Source organism: Cebidichthys violaceus, unplaced genomic scaffold (genome assembly GCF_023349555.1).
Source record: "Cebidichthys violaceus isolate CVI_PGR_0920_01 unplaced genomic scaffold, fCebVio1.0.p SCAF_12, whole genome shotgun sequence".
NCBI lineage: Eukaryota > Metazoa > Chordata > Actinopteri > Perciformes > Stichaeidae > Cebidichthys > Cebidichthys violaceus.
In genome coordinates, this window is record NW_027176285.1 from 7421335 (window position 1) to 7444308 (window position 22974).

At 43.2% G+C, this 22974-nt stretch overlaps 2 protein-coding genes across 2 annotated transcripts in view; one reads left to right on the forward strand and one right to left on the reverse strand.

Annotated features, from left to right (window-relative positions):
- The first annotated feature begins 916 nt into the window (after window positions 1-916).
- The window catches only part of LOC137869005 (ras-specific guanine nucleotide-releasing factor RalGPS1), a 73263-nt gene continuing 51205 nt past the window's right edge, over window positions 917-22974 (forward strand). Inside the window, 8 exon segments of the mRNA XM_068706081.1 lie at window positions 917-940; window positions 942-1040; window positions 2676-2780; window positions 3432-3482; window positions 5485-5568; window positions 6155-6244; window positions 7151-7243; window positions 8944-9070. Coding sequence (XP_068562182.1) covers window positions 917-940; window positions 942-1040; window positions 2676-2780; window positions 3432-3482; window positions 5485-5568; window positions 6155-6244; window positions 7151-7243; window positions 8944-9070 — 673 coding nt within the window.
- Window positions 10156-22858, reverse strand: LOC137869006 (angiopoietin-related protein 2-like). Its single transcript, XM_068706082.1, has 5 exons — window positions 22554-22858; window positions 15585-16509; window positions 14709-14902; window positions 12545-12815; window positions 10156-11774 (listed from the first exon to the last, which is right to left on the reverse strand). Exons 2-5 carry the CDS (start codon window positions 16477-16479, stop codon window positions 11575-11577), a joined length of 1560 nt encoding a protein of 519 aa, XP_068562183.1. The 5' UTR covers window positions 16480-16509; window positions 22554-22858; the 3' UTR covers window positions 10156-11574.

Consider the following 22974-nt stretch of genomic DNA (forward strand, 5'->3'; position numbering starts at 1 on the left):
TTTGCTATTTGATTGTGTGTCTATTTGTCGTCCATGCTTGACAGTGCTCCTTTTATTCACATGTGGAAGTGTGTCTTCTGGAATCAGCGATCATGATCAGCTACGCTCTACAGCCAAGAACAGAGGAGATGAAAATAAAAAGGGTTTTGACTGAAAACTATATAAAACTAAATGCCATTTCATTTGGGATATTATTATTATATATTATGTCCAGATAACGTCCGGAAAGCTGAAAAACTATGCTTGCTATAGTTAATAATTACTTTATTAACATATCGTTAATCATAAAAGAATCAAACTAAATAAAGAGTCACAGAAATATGAGTGCTGGATTTGTCAGTTGCTTTTTTAGACTGCTGTGATGTCGTCATTCTGTTGGTTAGTTTCAGTTCCATTCCACAGAGAGTTTGTTTTCAGGCATGACCTCAATGTTTCCAAAGTATTCCTACTTGATCTCATGGTGCAGCCAAAAAACATGGCATCTTAGATGGAAAAGCATCACACTGTAGTATTAATATAAGCAGATCCAGAGTAAGAGGATCCCTTATAGTAGTAGCTTCTTCTTCCTCCCGTCCGATGCATTTAAGTGGTGCTGCTCTTCACTTTTTCTGAAGATACTTGAGATCAAGTTGTTGAGTGGCTATAGTGTTCTGCCAATCAATAATTGCTTGAGCCCCAACAGCAGTGTGCACTGAAAAATGCTGTCTATATTCTTATCTGTTTCTGTCCAGTGTTGCTGTAAATCATACAGGAGAATAATATTTGGGTTTGGTTCCTCCCAACGTCTTCACCAGCAGCTTTAGTTTCTATAGAACACCTGTTATCCAACAGGTGTTCTATAGAAACCTAGGTATGTTTAATGATGATGAAAGGTGAATGACTTGTGTCCTCCGTCTCCAGGCATGGATGGGAGGTTATGTGTGCCCACCAGCTGAAGGCCTCTGTCGCCCCGACCTGTGCGTCCCGCCAGTCCCTCTGTGAGCATGTATCGCAGGAACGGGCTCTCAGACGGCACCAGCATCCACTCGGTCACCTCGGAGGTAAGAACCATCTGTTCTGTTCATTGCTATAGTTTGTAGTTCTAGCCAAATAACTACAAATGTCTGGAATGCATTTTGACCTGATAATGGTGGCGCTATATCATTAAAGCGTACCAACATTCAAGGTAATCTAGCTCTGGAACAAAGTGTGAGGCGGATGCTCATCTAGAACTGTACTTATCAGGACAAAAAAAACACGTATTTTTCCACCTGTGGACCACTTCCACATAGTCTCATTTTAAAATGACTTGTGGCACGTGTCTGTTTGAATGCCTATTGGTCCCGTTTTCCTTGTAATAATTTATAATAACTCCTTTCCATTTGTTTTTCTTGATTAAGATGCCAGACCTGAGCGCTATTAAACCAGGAAGGATCAAAAGTCCAGATTAAAAGCACATTAAATCAAGGCTCAACGAAACCTATACATGCCATATTATCATGATTTGAAACGGATAATATGTCAGGGACAAAGCATCTGCTTTTGCTCGCTGGAGTCCTTCATAACCCAGTGAATCATTATGCTAGTCATTTTAATTTTTTAAGTGTCGTTGACCTCTCCCGTCTGTACAGGACTTCTAAAAGTTCTAAAAAAAACCAAATAACATTTCTTTTACATTCAGTGTTTGTCTCCTCAGCACATTGTGTGTATGCTTGAGGTCTAATAGATATTTTTAAAAGAATTCCGTCCTCGTAGAACATTTTCCCAGCAGTGGATCACTAGAATAGTGTGAAACCATTGGCTGGAATCCTGCGTCCAAAAGAATTACCGGCCAGCAAGAAATGATAATTAGCTCTTTACTATATACTATATTATTACTCTTCATTATTTTGACATCTTTGTCTCATATGATGCTCTCAATCAATATTATAGTGTTGTTCGGTAATGATGGTAACACTAACTGTACCCAGGAATATTAATTCATATTTGACGTTTTTGAACCTACTTGGCAACACTGCAGCAGCTGGAAGGCTACTTGAGCAGGCCGACTGACCACCAGAGGCTTCTGGCTGGTCAGACAAACTGCAACAATGGCTGATATTGATGAACAGTTCGCTGAAAATAGTACCGCTACTGAAGATTAGGAGACTGTCTGCTGAATTACAAGGTTATTGTCTACCGGCGACCTCCGTGCTGCCGACCCAGAGCTTCAGAGAGCTGGGGTCAAGAGCCGGCGGACGGGCCGGTGTCGGTTCCATTCACCCGCAGCACGGCGTAGCGGATCTAGCGGTCTGAAGTGACAGTGAACTAGCAGCTTTCTCCGGCACGTGTAGGAAAGTCATTTATTTCTACGGGCCAGAGTGTTGCGTGTTCTCCATAGTTTGCTCGCCAAAGACAACATTTTCTAGCATTGGGCGACTGGAGAGTGTTCGTCAAAGAGCTGGACAGACTAGCCAAAGCTCCATCGTTGACTTTACCATCACTGAGGCCTGGCAGTAGCAGGGGAAAAGAAGTTTTGTTACTCCAATGTGTACAAAGAGAATTTTGGATTTTGAATAAATTTGTATCGAACGCTGACTTCTCACTACAGTTTGCTAACTATTGAGACAGCACACAGTTTCAATGCAAACGTTGTCCCTGACAGCTGCTTCCGTAGGTGTAGAGCAGTCACTGTGGTTCGTGTGTGTGTCTCTCAGGCCAGCAGCAGCTCGGACTCTCTGGATGTAAATTGCGTGGACTACGCCAAGAGCTACGATGCAGTCGTCTTCGATGTGCTGAAGGTGACGCCAGAGGAGTTTGCTGTAAGTAAACGTATGAACCGGATCAGACGCACACATGCTACTGGACTTCTTACCCGGCAAAGCTTTCAAATGCTGAGGAGAGGGAGGTGGATACTGGCTCCAAAGTTCCCTCCAAAAGAGTTGAACTTCGTCAATAAAAAATGGTAGCAAGTGATTGCAAACATCGAAACTTGCATTGTCGCAAAAAAATCAATTAAAATAAGGAGTGTTTCCATCAAAACGTTATGTTACGGCATAGTTTGCTCAGAAGTTTGTGCTATCGGCTTTGCATGATTGGAATTCTCCAGTAAACAGAGTAGAAGAAGTAGAGGTTGCAGAACTTAAATCTAAATCAACACACGTGACCTGATGCCTCCCAGATGTCTGCAGCCGTTTGATGAACTAAAGAAGAAACTTTTCAAACAGCGTAAAGCCGCTGTGGACGACAGATACTGGAGGAATCGCTCACAGGCTTCAGCATTCAACCAAGCTCGTCACGCTACTTGAATTCTGCAGCCTCAGACATAGTCCATCGTATTCATTTATCTTATCTTTTCATTGATTGTCAGCAGTTACTCCCAGCCAAGCATTGCCAGTTCTCCCATGTATTCTACAATGTCTTCATCTTCTGCATAGTGAAAGATAATAAGGATTTCTTTCTTGTTGTGTCAGAGCCAAATCACCCTGATGGATGCACCGGTCTTCAAGGCGATACATCCGGAGGTAAGAGAGACTCATGTTGTGGTTGGTCTCCTGACCGTCGTTTCCACCGCCCACTCCCAACACCACGTTCTCACCTTGTAGGAAAACCAAGTTTCCAGCTTTGGTGCACTAACAAAGGGGTTCTGGTAGTTCATATAAATTCCGTTTTTACGTCGTTCACTAATTATCTTGGTAGTGTCTGCGTTGAATATTCTTACCAGTCAACAGGAGTTCTCAAGAGGAGCTTAAGGTACAACAATAATCTATGATTGACCCAATCTCGGTACTCATCGGCTTTCGGTCTGACGATGATTTAGCGTCAGGGTTAAGGGACCATATTTGTGGGGTTCCGGTGTAGCCAGCAGATATCCGGTTCAAGACTTCCTTTTCTGGGAATGCGAGACTGGAGTTGCAGTTGAAATGCCACGTGTATGACGGGATTGTTTCACAAGTAGCCAGTTTTAAACCAGTAAATAGCAAAAGTATTGTAGCCGATGGGTTCTGAGATTGCATTTCGACCAATGGCTACAAACGGAAACCAGAATGCTTCAGATATCAAAATCTTGTGTCTGTCCCTTTATTTAATATCTATTTATAGAGGTCATGATTGACCCATCTCAAACTAGTGGTGTAACGGACCACTGTTGATCCGTGATCCGTACGGATCCCCACTTGTGATTCGGCACGCATGTGAACCGCGGATTAATTACACAGTTTAACGTTAACCATCACAGTGTGAAACAAAGTTTTACTTCAGTAAAATATGAGATCAGGACGTCATTTCTGCGTTTCTAGTCACTGATCTCTGATAATGACAGGAGGAGAGCTGGTAACAAAGGCTCCGTTCAGTTACATTATGATGCATTCAGGCTCTGTTCAGTGAAAATGAGTATTGAGTTTTATGATCCGTTGCAGCACTATCTCAAACCATCTCTGTCATTTGTATCAGATTATATGTTTCTGCAGGGAACCCCTTTAGAGATCTACCCCTCTCCACAGAAGGATTCCAGTCCTCCTCCTGTTTCAAATACTTCTAATGCCTTCACAGCTATTGCCACTCAGCTGAACCCAGACCGGCCTTAGCGGTTGAACTCGCCACTGGAACCCAGCTCATCCTCTGTTAGTCAATGAAATTCCAGGCACTGCTCTGCACTGAAGGATTTCCTTCCCACCACAGGCTCTACACAGACTGTATGCAGGGAAGAGAACCAGGCAGAGACATTAGGGACTGACGGATTAGAAATGAACTCCAGATCAAGCCCTCTCATTCAATCTTTTATTTCTAAGAATGGCCGTGCCGGTCGGTGGCGAGCATACTCTTCAGTCAAACACAGTCCAGTGCAAGTTATCTCATCGCTGTGATTTAGATTGGCTCAAAGTAAAAGGCGAGGGAGTTTCCAGTCGCTGGTGGACGGCTGTCAATCCCTGCTGTTTTATTAAATCAGATCCCTAGTTTATGTTTCAGAGAGAAGACCAGGGTCAAGCAGGGGGTCTGTACTGTGACGTTAAGACCATGTCCACAACCATTCTAAGGATTTCTTGATTTTCTGAAATCCGCCATAAAATGTGAACAGAATTGCTTGACCCCCAGAGGATAACTCCCACTGACGTCGGTGATCCCCTGACTTTTCACTTAGCACCATTTGTGGATTAGAGTGACAATTATTGGATGGATTGTCATAAAATGTTATATGGACATTTGTGTCTCTCTCAGGATGAATTGTAGTATCTTTGGTATTACAATTTGGTAAATAAACTCTCTATTGCGTCCTCATTATGTCTAAACCCTAATTTGTACTAAACTTGGCTTATGACCAAATGTATATCAAAGCTGTTCCCATCAGCCTCAGCTGTACTTTGTGTTAAGGGTTTACAACCTTTTAAGCCCTAATGATAATGAATAAATAAAGGCTATTCAAATATTACACACATCTCTTTCCCAATGCAAGTCTATGGGATGGTATTGGTTGTTGTTACAGATTCCTTAAATCAGTGTTGCTTAATGTGATTTTGTGATTGGCAGGAGCTGGCCAGCTGCGGATGGAATGGGAAAGAGAAGCACAGTTTGTCCCCTAATGTGGTCGCCTTCACACGCAGGTTCAACCAGGTCCGTCTCTATGTGGCTTAATCTCTCCCATGAGTTTTATGTGAGATCCTTCTAGTTAGTGAACATGATAATAATGAGTACAACGCATGTTGGTCTCAAAGCTCCCAAAGCTGTTCCAGTGAGCCAATATCATCATTCCCTACTTTATAGAAGAAGGTTGCGACCCTACAGGGTTATTCCTCTCCTTCTTGAGCATAACCTAAAGAAGCTCATTGATGGATTCTAATGCTGTTGGTTTGAACCCGGAGACTATATATAATCTCAGGAGCGCCAGGCAGGAATTTCTTCAAATTTGGGACAAAGGTCCGCTTGGACTCAAGAATTAATTGATTTGATTTTGGTGGTGAGAGGGGACAGTGACCTCACATCCAACCCATTTTTGTCAACGTGATATGTCTGGAACGTCTGACAAACATCCACTAGGACTCAAGAATTTGGTGGCCAAATGTCACAGTGATTCTCAAAACACGTTTTTGGCCTCTCAGGAATTGATATGCTAATTAAAATGATTTCACACAAATGCAATGATTTAATTTTGGACAGACATGGACGTAAACGGCAACTTGACTGTGTTGTTGTGTTCCAGGTGAGCTTTTGGCTGGTGAGAGAAATCTTAACTGCCCACACGCTGAAAATCCGAGCAGAAATACTGAGCCATTTTGTCAAAATTGCCAAGGTGAGTTGAAAGATATTTCATAGTAATATATACGTTATTTGTAAGTTATTCTTGCAAATAACTTTGAAACCAAAGGGCAGAAATATGTTGTCTATTGTTGTTCCAGTAGGAATTGCTCAACGTGATGTTTGGTGAGCTTCTCAGTGTAATAGTAACATCCATCATCAGACATGGAAACGTTTGTAGAAATGGAAGCCAACAGCTGTTAAAGTGTTTCAGTGTCGCTTTTTATTTCATGGGTCACTGTCGGTTGCTTGTAAATTTCAACAAAAAAACAACAAATCAATTACAGTTTGTGAAGCTGCAGCATGAACGAGCTGCCCAGGTATTTAATTTACTATATAAGGAGTAATGGGGAAAGCAGACACTGATTGCAGAAACAAAATGGCCTTTCTCCTCTTGTGGTCTGAGCAGGGAGTAATAGCAGAGGGAGTTTTCCCATGAGGTCAGAGTGTAGGATGGAAAGGAAACGTGGAGCCATGACAGTGTTCTTGGCCACCAGCAAAGATATTGACGAGCGAGGTAAAACCACAGAAACACGCTTTTCACCTGGCTGTGACCGTTCACAAACCGACAATATATAAATTAATGGATTCCATTCCCAGGACACCTAATCGTAGAAGATGAGGTTGGGTGATCAGGTTGATTGGGCTACATCAGCGGTGAACACCTGTGTTTTCATTCAATCGTCAGGCAATTTTAAGAAACGTTTTTAAATATAGAAATGTGATCTCATCCTGATGGAGTGGATAAACGGGAAAGTGGATATCTATGTGTTTTTCATTATTCTAGTCATAGCTAAATACAGGTGCATTTTTCACAATGCCAACAGGCCGTGAACCTTTCGTGAAACTTGGGTAACACCGTACTTTGCATGTTGTTCATAAAATAACTCTTTGTTCCCAGAAACTGTTGGAGTTGAACAACCTTCATTCTCTGGTGTCAGTGGTGTCGGCTTTACAGAGCGCTCCCATCTTCAGACTCAGCAAAACCTGGGCGGTAAGACAACACGGCAAATCATTATAATGACTACATTTCGAATTTGGACAGTGAAAAAAAGGTCCCCAAAGGTCCAGTTCCTGAATCAAACCTATGCAAGGATGAATACATGGTAGTGTTGCTTATTAAAATAATGGTGTATGATACCAGATTGGCCTATTTTCAGCAATAGTCGGTGTCGGACGATGCCCGATATCAGCATAGGTTTATCTCTAAAGGAAATGACATGTAAATGGTGCGCTTCCTGTGATTAATAGTGTTCACCTTAGAAACAAGCTGCTCCAGAGTTCACTCGACAGCGGTCCGAGAACATCCCTTCGAGGTGGATCAAAGTGCGGTTCAGTTTAACTGGACTAAACTAGGCTGGTGTGAGGTCTCTTCATAAATGTTTTTTAAAAAAACAGTAGTTTTGGGGTCAGATTTGCTTGAAGTATGTGCAGTGGTTCTTCAGGCCAAGTGTCTGGATTTTGAACAGTGGGAGGAGCATGACTTGAGTTTATCATAATACTCTGCTTAACAGATCAGAAAAACTGTGTTGGGAGTTGTCGGTGGATCAGATCTTAGTTCCTGTGGCCTCGGATGATCCTCAGATGAGCGCCCCTGAGAGGAAATAGAGATGACGTGTGGGGCTCGGCCGTCCGCTCAAAGTGAATTTTCTGTTTCACTTGCATGTGGCTGGCCGGTAGCCTTTTCTTTTTCTCCTAACAGGGTGTTTCGTGAGCTCTGAGCCCTTATGAGCTATTTCCCCTCCCGGCCATTAACGTGCAAAGTGTTTGTTCCTGGTTTTAATTTTTTAACATGAATCAGGATTTTACAATGCTGGATAAAAGACCATGAAAAGTGTATACATCAACGGCAAGACACGTGGAGAAATACTACAGGAAGGCTGGCTTCTGTTGACTTATTTATGATACTTTTGATACATGTTTTTTACTTCGTCTCTTGTTTGCACTATCCACTGTGCTGCTGTAATCCTGTAAATGTCCCCACTGCGAGACTAATAAAGGATTGTCTTATCTTATTTTATTAGATTTTAGAAAGCAGTACAGAGAGACATTCACTGTACCAGCAAAGAGTGAGAACGCTTTAATAATCATGTTATTTAATGTGTTATGTTAATGTTGATTAGCTCCAGCTGATATAATATTGGAGGAGAAAGGCAGTCAGTTGGCAAATGGCCTTTGCTGAGGAGAAAAAGGAAAGCTTGTCAGCGGGAGAGTATTCCAGTAGACGGTGGAGCCTGTGTGAGTTAGAACATAAACAACTTTGACATTTTCTTGTTTCTGGACATACTGTAGGTCTGATTGACCCGCCAAGTCCCGCGTTTCACTTTTCTTTTGTACAGTTGATGGAAACCAATACCACTCAGTCACTTGCTTTGTGCCTGAGCAAACGTATTGGGTCACATATTGGCAAGAAAGAAAAAAACAGGTTTTGCCAAATGAGTTTGAACCGCTCAGGATGATGCACTGCAGAGCTCCTCTAACTCACTGTACATGAACAGAGACTAATTAGCTGGCTACTGCAGTCTACAGCAGTGAAGAGGGAAAGAACTACTAACGGGGTTTGGGAACACACGTGTACTTTAGTTTGGGTAATATATCATAATGTGATTACTGTGTGTTAACCACTCGGGTAATAGTAATAATTTGATTGAGTAGCACCAACCAAATATGTGTGATTGTTCTTCTCTGTTGTAGCTGATCAGTCGGAAAGACAAGGCCACATTTGAGAAGCTCAACTATCTGACATCCAAGGAGGAGAACTACACCCGCATGAGAGAATACATCCGCTCCCTGAAGATGGTGCCCTGTATCCCGTACCTCGGTGAGTCCTCCATCTTCACCACACTCTGCTTTAAACCACTTCAAAGGTGGCGGTTTCCAAACGCCTCAACATCTTACACGAGTAGTCTAAACTCTAGTTGGCAGTTTGAAGCCCTGCACACACACAGAGTGTCTTCTTTACTTAAGATGGAATTCCAGTCCGCACAAAACCAAAGCATACAAAATACAGGTCGAATACGATTCTCTGTTTCTACAAACATCCTTCTACGGAGCAGTATCACTGAGACGTGGTTGTTCGGTAGAAGTGTTTAGCTGCACGGTCCATGATGTAAGTCCAGGTGTTGTTGAACATTTGCACATTGAAATTTGCATTGACGACAGTAATAAGCTCAACCCCTGCTGCATTGCGGTCATGCCGTTATCATCCCAGTCCTGGTCTTGACCTTCAGAAACCGTAGTCAGACTGTCCTTAGGCTTGGAGGAAGTAAGTGTTTTGGCACGATACGAAAAGAATCGGCTATCTTTGCCGCCATCTTGTCTGTAAGGGAGCAGGGAGGGACATTTGAGTGAGATTCAGGTCTTCTTTGTTTGGGGGGGAAGAGGGAGGCTCGCTCTACTCAGTGCACTTTACTAGTACTTGGAATGGAGCACTCTGGTGTCAGGTCGTGTTATTGACTCTTTATAACATGGGTACAAATCATATTCTTAATTCTGAATAATTGCAGGATGCATCGTAAAAACATGTTGCCCACCATTAAGAAAGTCAGTATGATCAGTTAAAGAATGTTAATTCACTCCAACTTCATACAATAATTGATATGCCACCAAATGAAGTGGACCCATGCATCTGACCCGCTTCTCAGAACCGTGTTTATCCAAAAAAAAAACAGCTTATGGTTATTAATATATACAAATATGACTGGCTGCAGCGATTTGAGAGCTAATGAATCACTCTAGAGCACATGTTACTGGTTGCAAGTGTAAAGTGACTCTGCTCTTTCGTCAACTCATTGATTCATGCGTTGCTCTATTTCCGTGCCTTGCTGTTTGTCTTCACGCTTTTGGTTTTCTGGGCTCGTGATATCAAAGTGGAGCTGATTGAAATGGGTTCACTGGAGACATGCGCAGAGTTGTACATAGTTTATTGTAAGTTTGATAACATACAGACTATAAAAAAATAACTTTAATGAGACAGCATATATATACACAGAATACCTGGTACATACTGTATCTGCACATTAATGCAGTGACTGATATTTCCAACAGACCAGGAAACCGTTGGGTAGAGGGAATCACTGAGTTGTACACACTGAACTGTTTTTTGTAAATCCTGTATACATTCAAAGGCTTAATTTGATTTCACACTGTCCACATTAAATAGACATGGGGGCAGGTCCTGTTATCTTGGTGCTGGTAACTTACAGTGGTAGTAATGGTTCAAGAAGCACAGAGCTGGAGTCAGGCTGTGGTTAGCCTAGCTTAGCATAAAGATTGGGAATGGGAGGAAACGGCTAGCTGGGCTCTGACCAAAGTAAAAAAAAAAGATGCCTACCAGCACCTCTAAAGCTCTCTGATTGACCCGCTGTATCAGCACATTAAAAAAATGGGGTGGAACCGATGACCATCCGCACTTCTCTGCTCTGGCTATGGTTTGGCATGTACAATACAACAGAGAGTTAGTGGGTGTATTTTTTTAACTTTGGACGGAGTTTCCCCCCTGCGTCCAGTCTTTATGCTAAGCTAGGCTAACAATGTCCTGTTTTTTCAGGTTAGGAAGAAAAGGTATATTTAAAACACGGATGCCTTTCTGAGAATACAGTTGTTGAATGTAAAGTCGTGGCACTAAATATCAAGTACCAGACTCTTCAGTACCAAGACATTTGTAATTTGGAGTAATATAACAGCGTTGGTTGATCAGGATATAGTGAGGAAGATCATCTCCAAGGGGCCGTTTCTGCTCAGTTAGTGGAAACACTAACCTGCAACTTCATATCTCACATTAAAGAACTATCAAGCATTACAGTCAATTCAGTTCAAGAACATGCGTAGTGTATTCAGTGGTAAAGGTAGCTGTAAAGTCGTCAGTTCTGCTATTTAGATTGAAGAGAAGTTGAGCTGTTGAACTTTATACTTAGTTCTCATACTAAGTGTTCAGAAGACTTGCAACCAATTGTTTTACTTACTATTGTCAAATCCAAATTTTACATTTTATCAAAATAAATAACCAGATTTCTCTCCTGTAGAATTGATCCCAATATATTATACATAGATAATATACAATATAAGCACCCATAATGAATTGGAAGTATCAGCTATACCTCTACCTGTAGAATGAATAAAATACAAATTAAAGAATGCATGGATCCCATCGCATCACTGCATGGGCCTTTGCAATTTGAAGCTACATTGTGAATATAAGGCAACCAACAGGAAAAAAGCAAAGACTGAAGATCAAATCAAGGATTTGTGCTTTTTGTGATATAGAAAGGGAAACCCTGTGATGTTCGCCCAGTAAAATCTCTTGCGTTTTGAGTGACTGAAGTGTTAATGGAAGGTGTTTGCATTGGGTCTTATCATCATGGTCACTTTCTTCAGAGAATAAGCTCCTCCTCTGAACTCGGCCCAGTAGACCCCGTCCTGGTAACGGCTGCGGTAGTGCCCACCACGGTACCACACGCCATTCAGGTTGGAGTGAGCACAGGCGTTGTACCACCATCCTCCCTTCTGGTAGTGGGCACAGTTACCTGGAGACACAAGCAATCAAATCAGAGCACCTGAAATCCTCACTCTTCTGGGTCAGGGGTTCAGGCAGTGATTGATCATTAACCATTGAGCCCAACAATGGACCGACCTGCTGTCCGTCTTCATTAAGGCTGTAACAGTAAAGCTCTCAGCATGGTACAGTCGGCGACCCGCCAGCCGTCTCCTCTGCAGGTGTGTGTGTGTGTGTGTGTGTGTGTGTGTGTGTGTGTGTGTGTGTGTGCGCGCGCATCACTTCATGTGTACATGCTTGCACCAGGCATGCTCTTTTCCATATGGGAGTTGTCATTGCTCTACAAATGTTGGACAAATCTACAGCAACCCACCAGAAGACCATAAGACAAGAAGAAAGCAAGAGCGGAAAGTGTCGTATTGACTCATCATTGTGGGTATTAAAGAAACCATGGATACAGCCAGTTATGTTTTACTTGGTCTCGCATAGCCAGACCTTCTGTATCTCCAACCAATCGCAATCGTCGCGCGGGATGCAGCGACGGTGCCATTAAAGAAATCTATACCACAGAGTCACCGGATACACGTTGGGTTCAAGTCTGCCATTGGCAGCGTATCTCACGCAGAATTCTCCACTAAGTTTTACTTTACCTCATTCAAAGACAAGAGTGGCATATACAATATGTGGCTGGAACTACTGTGGAGACTGTGCGATGTATTGAATCAGATACCAAAATGTAAGTGTAACGTGAAAGCCCACCAACAGTATTGAATGCCTCCTGTTGCACTGCATCCCACTCACCCGTGTAGACATCATGGTCTCTGTCCAGTGTGGTGAACTGCTTGCCGTTGTGCCAGGTGAGAGAGTCTCCAGCACTGCCGTGGTATCGGCCCACTCGCAGCCTATAGAAGTCGGCCTCAGACTCGACGCGGAAGCTGGCGTACTCCGCAAAGGTCTTGCGTCCGGTCCAGTCTTCCAGAGTCACCAGCAGCTTGTAGGTGCCCTGGTTGGTCAGCCAGTAGATGTTCTCCAGGCCCAACCAGTATTCGCCATCAATGTTTCCAAACCCTTGCTGTGAAAAGAGAAGTAAATTTAATTAGTCAAGCGTAATCCATTCCTACTGTTCCTAACACATGATTTAGTGTTAACAAGAAAGAAGCTGTTTCTCCTCCCCTTGGATACAGCCGTGGCCTTCCAACAACAAACCGCCCATGATTTCCAAGCATCTGTGAAAGACTGGTATGATGTCGGAGCGAGAGGCCGAGAGCAATGGCACAATGGCAGGTCACGTTTAAGATCCTCCACCAGAGCTCAGTGTATCTGAATCACTGGTTTCAATTACACCACACATGGGTTCAATCAGGAGGGAGTCCTCGTACCTGCCAAATGTGAGCATGTAATTGGCTTTAAGTGCCTTGTTGACTCATTGAGGGTGGGTTGGGGAATGATTAGGTTGGGGGACAACTTGGAAGTATTCCTCCCTGCTTTGGTCTTGAGTTTAAAGTACTGAGAAGAGTATCCATATTGGGATGTTCTCACTTTAGGCCACAGGATGTTAATCTTTGGCAACTAAATGTTTCATCCTGTGCACCAGTATTTACGTAACGTCGGGTATCCACCAGTAGTAACTGGGAAACACACTTATGAAGTCCTTGGGTCACTGCACAGGCTGCAACAATGAGAGCATGTGAGCTCATAGATTTGGTTTTGTTGAGTTGTTCACATTACTCACATCCTACACAACGAAATGGATTCACCAAACATTTTGTCTTGCAATACTGACAGTACAGTACAATCATTCTGTGCAATAATTCCACTGCGTAATACTCTGGTTTACTCTGGCATTCATATTGCATTTATTTATACTGTACACTTAATACTAATATTCTTGTTTATTTATACTATTCTTGAATGTTTACACACTTATTCATAGATCACATTTTTCATCATTCTTCTTATCTCATCTGTTGTTACATATTTATTTTTATTTGTCCACATTTATTGTTGGTATATTGTAGTATAATGCACTTATTTTGTCATACTTACACCATGGCAGTTTTCTAATACCTGTTTGTACAATTGCATTTTTTATGAAGTGACACTGGTGTTACTAGTATAATGTTAGAATACAACTGTCTACGCTCTGACACACAGCGTATCATTAAGCTTCAAGTCTGTTGTCTTCCAACTTGCTGTCTTTTGTGCTGTGAGCGATTTGAAAAGTCTTCTGGTAGTTTTGTTGCTGAACTCATCAAGTGTGACACTGATAGAAGACTGCAGCCGCTGCTAATGTGCTACTGATGTGCTGCTTTCAATATTTGGCTGGTGCTGACAGGGTTTTGGTGTTCTATTAATAAAGCTAGGTCTTAACCTAACTGTTGTCGGAACAACAACAACAATAGCATATTAGAAGAGTTCCAGTCAGATTATTTAGCTAGGCCTAAAATAGTAAAAGAAATGTATGAAGTATTTTTCCTATCTTAATTCAAGAGCATGTCTTTTCAATTTGAGAGCATGCTTTATTGATTTCACGTTCAGATTTTATAATGCTGTCCCTCAAAACCCTGTCCTCGCACTCAAATAGCCTGCTTGCGCTTGAATTCGCTCCACTTCTTCTCTAACTTTATACTTGCACGCATATATAATGTTGCTTGCACAGAAATCTTGTGCTTCAGCTTCAACTCTTCTACTCGTACTGTGTGCTTGTGAAACTGCTCTAAGGATTTTCTGTTGCAATAATCCTTTTGGGAATTCCCCAACCAATAGCGTGCTAGCTGTAGTGTTGACCAATGAAATGATCCCTTCCCAAGGCCTAAATATTGCTTTCTTTATCACTTTTGGAATAACAGGACAGTTAATATACGTACGTATGTATCAATGCGCTGCCCAAACATTTTTCTTTTATTATAAAAGCTACTCTGCACTCTTGTTGGACCTCATGATTCAAAGCTCAGATCCTTATTACCTTGTAGGTCTCCCAGTTTCTAAAGAAGTTCACAGAGCCATCCTGACGTCTCTGAATGACAGTCCAGCCACCAGGGTCATGTCTCTGGTCACACATAACCTGCATGAGTTGGTTGCCGTTGTCTGGTTTCAGGAGGTACATGCCGCTGGTGGTGTATCCGGCCTCCAGAGCCTCTAGACAGTCTTTGAAAGGACCTGCAGGAGAGACGGAATGCTGACCAACAAAGCTGTCTACTGCATATTGATACGAAGACTTTGATGACTGACATTCATTTTCCCCGACATACTATTGTCATCATTATAATTCTAGCAACCTGCGCAAGTATCAGACACTGCAACATCAAAACCAGTGGTAGAATATTTGGTCAAAGGGCTCCTGGAAAAGAGAAGTCACTCTTGACCAAGTGTAATATGTGCCAAATATGACGAATGCTTTCCAGTGCCTGTGATGCTGACAGCAGTAAATATTACAGTGAGCAAAACTGCATTGCATTTCTTAGTAACCACAGAGGACATCACATGTAAACGACACATTTAAATGGCTATACTTTATCTCAAATCTCATCACACCATTGTGTACAGTACAGTAGCTACTGGTGTTGTTTGTCCACCTTGGAGTCTTGGAAAGCTTTATGTTTTGCAGTGTTACTGTAAAACAATGCTGGAAAAATGTATGTGTGTTTGAGAAGAGTAAACACTAGAGTGGGGTATATCTATTTAAACCTTTTATTGAAAAAGTGTTGCAACTTTTGAAAATTGCATCGCTGCCAGTATGAATAGTTTTGCAGGTATTTAGAAGAAACGTTTCCACAGTTTTGTGAAATCAAGAAGAATGTGTGTCCACAGTAATGGACCTCAGAGGACGACATCTACTTACCAGAGGGCTCGCTGGTAAAGCTGTATGTCGCACTCGGCATTGTGGCCAGCGGAAGTGGTAATGCTTTGGCGTTCTGGTCATTCTGTATCTCATTAGTCATGGGGTTGGTGGTGTGGCGGGGGTAGGTGGGTGGATGGTAGGGTCTGTAGCCTCCAGGAGACAATGGGGGCATCTGTATAGGAGGCTGAGAGATCACGGGAGGCTGTGGACGGGCAGGCCGGCTCCTGTCCTGCACCACACCGTACTGGTATCCTCCCCGCTTACAGTGTTCCTCCAGCTGCACCAGGAGAGCACTCTGGTTGTTTGCGATCGCCGACAGATGCTGGTACTTGTGTTCCAGGTCGCGGTAGCGCGAGGCTAGCCGGCCCATCTCGTGTGTGTGGTTTAGCACGCGGGTCTCCAGCTGCGACGCCTCGAGAGCAGTGTCTCGTTTGCGTATGATCTCGTGCAGCAGCTGCATGTAGAGCTGCGTGACTCTGGAGTTCATGTTGCGGCTCTCTTTGCGCAGTAGCTTGACTTCGTTGACCACCCCCCCGTCCACCTCCACCAACTGCTGCAGCGCTTCGATCTGCCCCCGCTGCTTCTGCAGCTCGCCGTTGAGCAGCTCCAGCTCCTGCTTATTGACCCGGTTCTCCAGCAGGGCCTCGGGCTCCTTGGAGTTCACGCAGATGGCCCCGTTGTTTTTCTGCTGGGGGACAATAAAGGTGTAGGAACATTTGTCCGTTTGGGAAGCGCTGTGGTCAACCACAGCTCGTTTTTGTCGCTTCGACGCGTAGAAGAACTCTCTCTCCAAGATCTCGTCGCTGTTCCCGATTTCCTGAGTGTCTGCCTGGATAGAAGACTTGGGTCCAGAGAGCAACAGGAGCTCCAGCAAAACCACCACAGGGAGAATCATAGTCCTGCTGCACCCGAGCCAAGATGATTTCTGAAAGAGAGGGGGAAGAGATTATCTGTAAATTTCTATTCTCTCACAACATTCACTGAAGTAATACCGCCATATCTGCCTGGACCATTACTGGCATCGATATTCATCATTTTTACAATCATCAAAGACGTTTTTTTTCTAGCTCATTGCTGATGAACATATTCAAATATGTGCTACTTTGGCTCTGATGCAGCCTCCTCTCTCTGTCTGTAGTCACCACTCTGTATCCTCGCTCAGTGTCCGGTCCACCGCAGTATCTGATTGGTTGTTCGTCACAAGTAATACCCTATCAGCACCACTAAAGAAGACTAGTGTGCCACAGATGGGACGTAGACTGGAATTGCCGCGGTGAGCGAGTTGAGCTATATCTACGGCTGCAGATCTAGCTGAAGTTGCAATGAACATCGCAATTCCCTATGCTGAAGTTGCAACCAGAGATGTGACCCCTGACCCGATTATCCTAGTTTCTAAAGATGCAGCGCAGCGACGATACAGATATTTCATACACCACATGTACCTCGGACCTGCCGATGCTCATTCGACCCGACCCGTTCCTATGAGACAGCTGCAACTCTGTTTGTCACTGTTGGAAGAGAATCGCTTAACTGATAATATACACGCAAAGACTGTGACAAGGTGTCAGCATGGGGCTCATTTCCCTCTCTTCCTTTTTAAGATAATGTTAAAAAGGTCTCTTTTGCAGGATTCAATTAAACATCAGCAAATACTAGACACGGTGCAATGGTTTTAAGATTCTCCTGTTTGGACAACCAGAGTTAAAACATTGCACGTTGTAGATTATATACCTTGTTCGTACATGAACTTAAATGCATTCAAACAAAGTTTTGTGGTGGAGTTTGTGTGGAATTTTGAGACAAAATTGTAATGTCTACCACAAATGTTAATTTGTATTTGGTGTCCTTGATTAGTAATAATCTATATCCGTACCGTCCCTGAAATAATCAAATCAGTCAACTCCTAAACCGTATTACATCATTTTGAGCAGATTTTACATTTACAGGCCCATTGACTGCAGTTCACTTTAGCTGCTGGATTCTGGAGACGCTAACGTTAAAACCAAACTCTTCTTTACTTCCCTTTCCTCGTGAACGCAGTGAGCAGCACATGCCGAACAGCAACGCCCCCGGACGGCACTGGTCTAGTAAAAGATCTGACGAAGATGGATTGCTCAAGCAAACGTGTTCCTTGTTTCCAGGCTCGGCTCAAAACTTGTATATTGGCCAGCGTGTTTTGATGATGATTCTCTTGGTCTTGGGGGAAAAAGCGCTATCACAGCATCGGAATGTTCACTGACACAAAACACAAAGAGGGGGAGATGGTAGTTGCTTCATCATGACATTTATGATGCCCAGTCATACATTTTTCCCATAATACAACAGGGGAACTTTTCCACAGGAGCATGTGTTCAGTCTAATCTATAGGTAGTAGCTTCTTATGTGACTCTGTCACTCAGTGCTTTCAGACCACCAGAGAAGACCACATTCAAACAATCACAACATCCTCTCTACTTTGAAGCATCTCTACAGTTCCTTTCACTAAAATTGACTTATTTTATTTTCTGGGACTTTTCCATCAGTGGGTTTGGAGATTGGCCTCGTTTCTGTCGCTGACTGAGAACAAGTCTCTCTGAAGCGGGATTTTAATAAGATGTACTACAAAATGGATGCAGACAGACAGGGGATCTGTTCTTACAACTTTTTGTTTGTCTGCGTTGACACATGCTCATAAATATTGGGTGCTGGAGTAGAGCTGAAGCAATTAGTTGATTAATCGCTGAATCCATCGACAAAAAAAAAAAATCAAGTATTTGGTTAATCAATTACATGAAAATGAAAACCATGCCAACCATTGTCTTCAGCGTGTCTCTATTCTGTTTTACATCACAGTAAGCTGAAGTTCTTCTGGTTGGTCGGTCACAACGACACATTTGAAGAAGTCACCTTTACTCTGGGAAGTTGTGACCAACATTTTTTAAAATATCTTTTGACATTAGATATCTTTTATCGATCGACTGATCAATGGATCACAACAATAATTTGACATAGTGTCTATGTTGATTTGAATGAAACAAAAATTAACATGTGTTCACCACTAGCCCTGGCTACGTTGACCGGTACATTGCTTCTCTAACGAAAAACAAAGAAAAACAAATATTCTTACCATTAGCTTAAGATGGAGACTTGGCTATTTGCCAAAGTAGGCACCTCCATTTAACAAATTCAACTTGTGACATGTACAGTATGAAGTTGTGAAAGTGGATGAACATGACTGGGAGCTCTTACTCCTGAAAGAAATGACTGTGGGAGGTGTGAAGCTAACCCAAGCTTCTCTGTGTTCTGTGTGCATTTTAGGAGACTGAGCTTATTGTTTCCATAAGACCTGTGTTGAGCTGCAGTGTTGTTAATGCATGTGCTGGTAATGATGTATATGCCAGCTGTAGTAGAATCAGTGGATCAGACATTTTTTTCCATTTGATTTCTAAGCCGTGCCCTGCTGTAAATGTACCTGTAGCTCGTATAACAATATTACGTATCCCACTGATTTACCACTGTTCCACCTTAAATCATGGCACCACGTCTTGAAATGCTGCAGTTCTCTGCATTCGTTTAATCATACTCACAGAGAGGATTAAGATGATTTGATTATCCTTGAATTGTCACAAAACATGTTTAATGGAATCATGTGATCGGTTACTCCAGAACTACCCTCGATCTCTCTCTTATGCGTGGTTGTGAGGTTGTATATCTGCCACTGTGCCTTAATGAAGATGAACTGTTCAGTTCCTGCGCTCTGCGGAACATGACATCAAGTAATCCATCCCGGCCCCGGAGGAACTGAGCAGGAAGGCAATCGCACATTTCGTCTTCTTGATTCTAACAGTGCGGTTTTACTTGTGAATGCTGAGAGTTAACCTTGTCGGTGAAGCTGGCGTCAAAGTGCGTCTCATGCAACACAGTCTCACGGCAGTTCCTGAAATAGTCACGGAATAAAATCTATTTGGTTTTGTGTAGAAGGACACAAATTGTCATTTCACGTGTTGCTTGGAACAGCGTTACATCATTGTTGGGCTCAATATAAGTATGTACAGTTTTACAGTACAGTCAGGTTGAGGCAACAAAACCGCAACCATAAAAGCACAACGCGGTGTCGAACAGCTGGTCTGGTGGTAGAAGGGCCTGCCTGCCTCTGACTGTCGCTTAGTCACGTGGATGCATTTCATTCGTGTGTCCACCACAAAGAAGGATCCTAAATGACACGGAAAAAACAGGCTATTGTTGTTCATGTGCACGAAACCAAGATTGCATTTCGTGACAATTTCAGGAGCTGCCATGAGGCTGGTCTGGCTCACACATTCATTGTGTGTGTGCATGTGTTTTATCAGTGGTCATTGCAAAACTAGATGCATTCTAAAATGCAGGTCTGTGCAGAGATGACAGTGAGGTCTTTCCATTGCTCCACTGTGTCAGGGCATCTGTCAGATCTTTTTATCACTGGGAAATGCAGCATGGAGCCCTGTAAAAACCAGTCCAGATCCAGATCACCATCTGTCAGCCAACTTCTAAAAAAGGTGTCAGCGGACACTTATACGACCCCGCGGAGAACAAACGCAGCTCTCCCGGTAGACTTCACAGTCGCTCTGCGGCAACAAAAGTGATAAATGAATTTGTCACGCATGCTTTCTCGCTCCGCTTCCCTCGTCTTCTATCTTTGTCACCGCGTCTGTTTCTGGCACTGCTTGCTTCTCACACGTGCACACCCAGCAGGAACAGTTCCCGGGGTGCTTGAGACCCGTCTCCGCCCGCAAACGCACGTCTGCGTCTCAACACAAAGGTGCGACAGGCCTGTGGAGCTTGTCAAAGCCGGGTGGTGGGGGGGTGGGAGACACCCGGCTCTCCTCAATCAGCAGATTAGGTTGAAGTGTTAAAGCTGCCTAATGAACAAGTTAAAGAAGTGAGTAATAAGTGAGTAAATGGTCCCTGTGTCTAGCTGAAGCTGAATGGCTTCAAGCAGGAGAGCTGTCCTTTCATTAGAGTCTGACTAATGTCCTCCTCTTCTGCCAAAGGGTTTATTCAGATTTGTGGTGTGCCGAACGTTAACCAGTCATAACATCATCGTTCTCCTGACTCTAACGTGGCTCACTTTGAGTCTTTACATAATCGCACAGTTACACATGTCGACCAACTGACCTCATCGTGAGGATAATGGATATTTCTTTTCAGAAAAAAGGAGCCAAGTCATGAGTGGACCAGAGGTGTTAGTTTTTATGGAAGTGTTCTGGGATACACTAAATATCCCAGCAGCTTTGCGTGAACAAATGAAGGATCCCTTAAATTTCTAAAGGAACACTAAAGGTTCCCTCTTCTTTTACATGTAGGTTCCCATTTTTGTTTGTCTCGTGCACACACACGAGGACGCAGGTGCGCAGTCCTAACTTGTGTGGTTGATGCCAATAGTTCCACGGACGCGTTAGCTAACAGTTACCTCGTTAGCTAACAGTTACCTCGTTAGCTAACAGTTACCTCGTTTCGACATCCAGCCGACACAGAGCAACATCGTCATTCATTAGCAGTGGTGTTTGTTTCCACATGATGAATCTAAGTTTATTGTTCACTCGCTAATAGCTCTGTTTTGGCCTCCACCAACTCCTGAGGGCAGTTTGCTAAATGCTCCGCTATGTTCACCAGCTAGTCTCCAGCAGTGTCTGTTTGGGGCTGAGCGGGGCAGTGTGCAAAGGGTTCTAGAGCTTTTAGAGCAGGACATGCTGCAGTGTAAAGATCAACTTCAGTTTGTGTTATCGTTTGTTTCTGCAAACCAGGAGAAGGTGAATGTCAACGTTTCTATCAGCCTGGTAGCACGCTTGCAGAAATGCACAATGACACATGGTTAGCATTATTGATTGATGAGATTTAAGCAACAAAAGTTTGCGTGAAGGTAACGACTCAACCTCCATAACAATGTAACTAGCCTAAATAAATGAGTACGGTGTAACGGTTTCACAAAAAATGCTGAATGTTTAATTCAGAGCATTACTATGGCAGCAAACCACTATTATATGTGAAGATAAAGAGGTAAACACTGTTAGCTCTTTCCTCCATAGTTAGCACCATTAGCACTGTTAGCACCGCTAGCCACGTCCCCAGGGGTTTTGGCTCGCCGTCAACATGTGGAGAGGCAACGAAATGCTGCCAATCTCTGCTCATGCACCTGTTGGTTCAACTTGAACTAAATAGCGCTCCAGTTTGTCCATTAGCTGTTCCAAAGTAGAATCTGCTGAGTCAGCTAATCTTCTTTTATTGAAATTGAAGAGCTTCTATTGAAGCCGGATGTCCAGTTATTTTTCCTTTCTTTCAGTCTGCCTGCCTCATCATTCAAAGCAGCATCAGTGCTGATGTAGAACTAGGAAATCTTGGGCTGCAGTGTGGAGGAAAGCTGCACGGTGGAGTGGTTGAAGTGGATTTGCGTCACGGTTTGCACTGTGAGTCATACGTCTAAAAACACAGAGCACGGCGTGTCTCACCAAAATGATATGCATGTTGGGAAGTAAACTAACAAGGTAACAATGTTCCCAAGATAGTTACTTTGGTGAGGGAAGTGAATGAAGTGAAGCTCCACACCAGTGTAACAACTGGCTGCACAGAAACACTTGACGTACTCTTACAGAACAAACTGTGGACTCTACTCCTGACTATAAATAAGAAGACAGTAAAGTAGTGATTGATGAGAGGACAGTGACTGTAAGTGTAACTCATTAAACCAACACAGGTCTGTCAGAACAAAGTCATGCTGTGCAGCAACTCTTTCTTCAGAACTTATCAAATGTGTCAGGCTTAAAAAAAAGAATCTGAGTCTTTGGTTTATTTCAAACAGATGTAAACCATGCTGTCAGAGAGGATCGAGTGTGTTTTAACATCCTTAAAGGGGAGCACAGGGAAAGAAAACGGTGTGTTAAGGGTAAAAACTATGTGTCAATGTTGAAAACAGTGTGTTGCGTATAAAGAATGTCAGGTAATTGCCCCACTCACCTCCACTTGTCTCTGTTTCCTTAGACTCCCTCTCTAGTCAGTCTCTCCTCATTTCCTCCACTTCCTCGTAATATTCCTGCTGACAGAATCGCTTCTCTGTGAAAGAGTCCGGCTGTGTTGACGTGTTTTAATCAGCCCCCACGTGTCCAATCAAGCGGCAGCAAACAGTTCCTCCTGTCGAAGCTTGATTCATCTGTAGCAGAGGATGCGTCTCCACCTTTAAGACATCTCCTGTCCCTCAATCAGAATCTGTCTTGTCCTCCCAGAGACTCGACCTCCCTCCGTCTTCTTGCCATCTCAAGTGAGACACTTCTTTTTTCTTTTCTTGAAGTAATTAAGCAGTGAGCCGTGGCGACGCCCCCTTTCCCCTCCCCTTGACAACAGGGAGAGCGTGGAGGAATTAGACTGAGGCTCCCAGTCC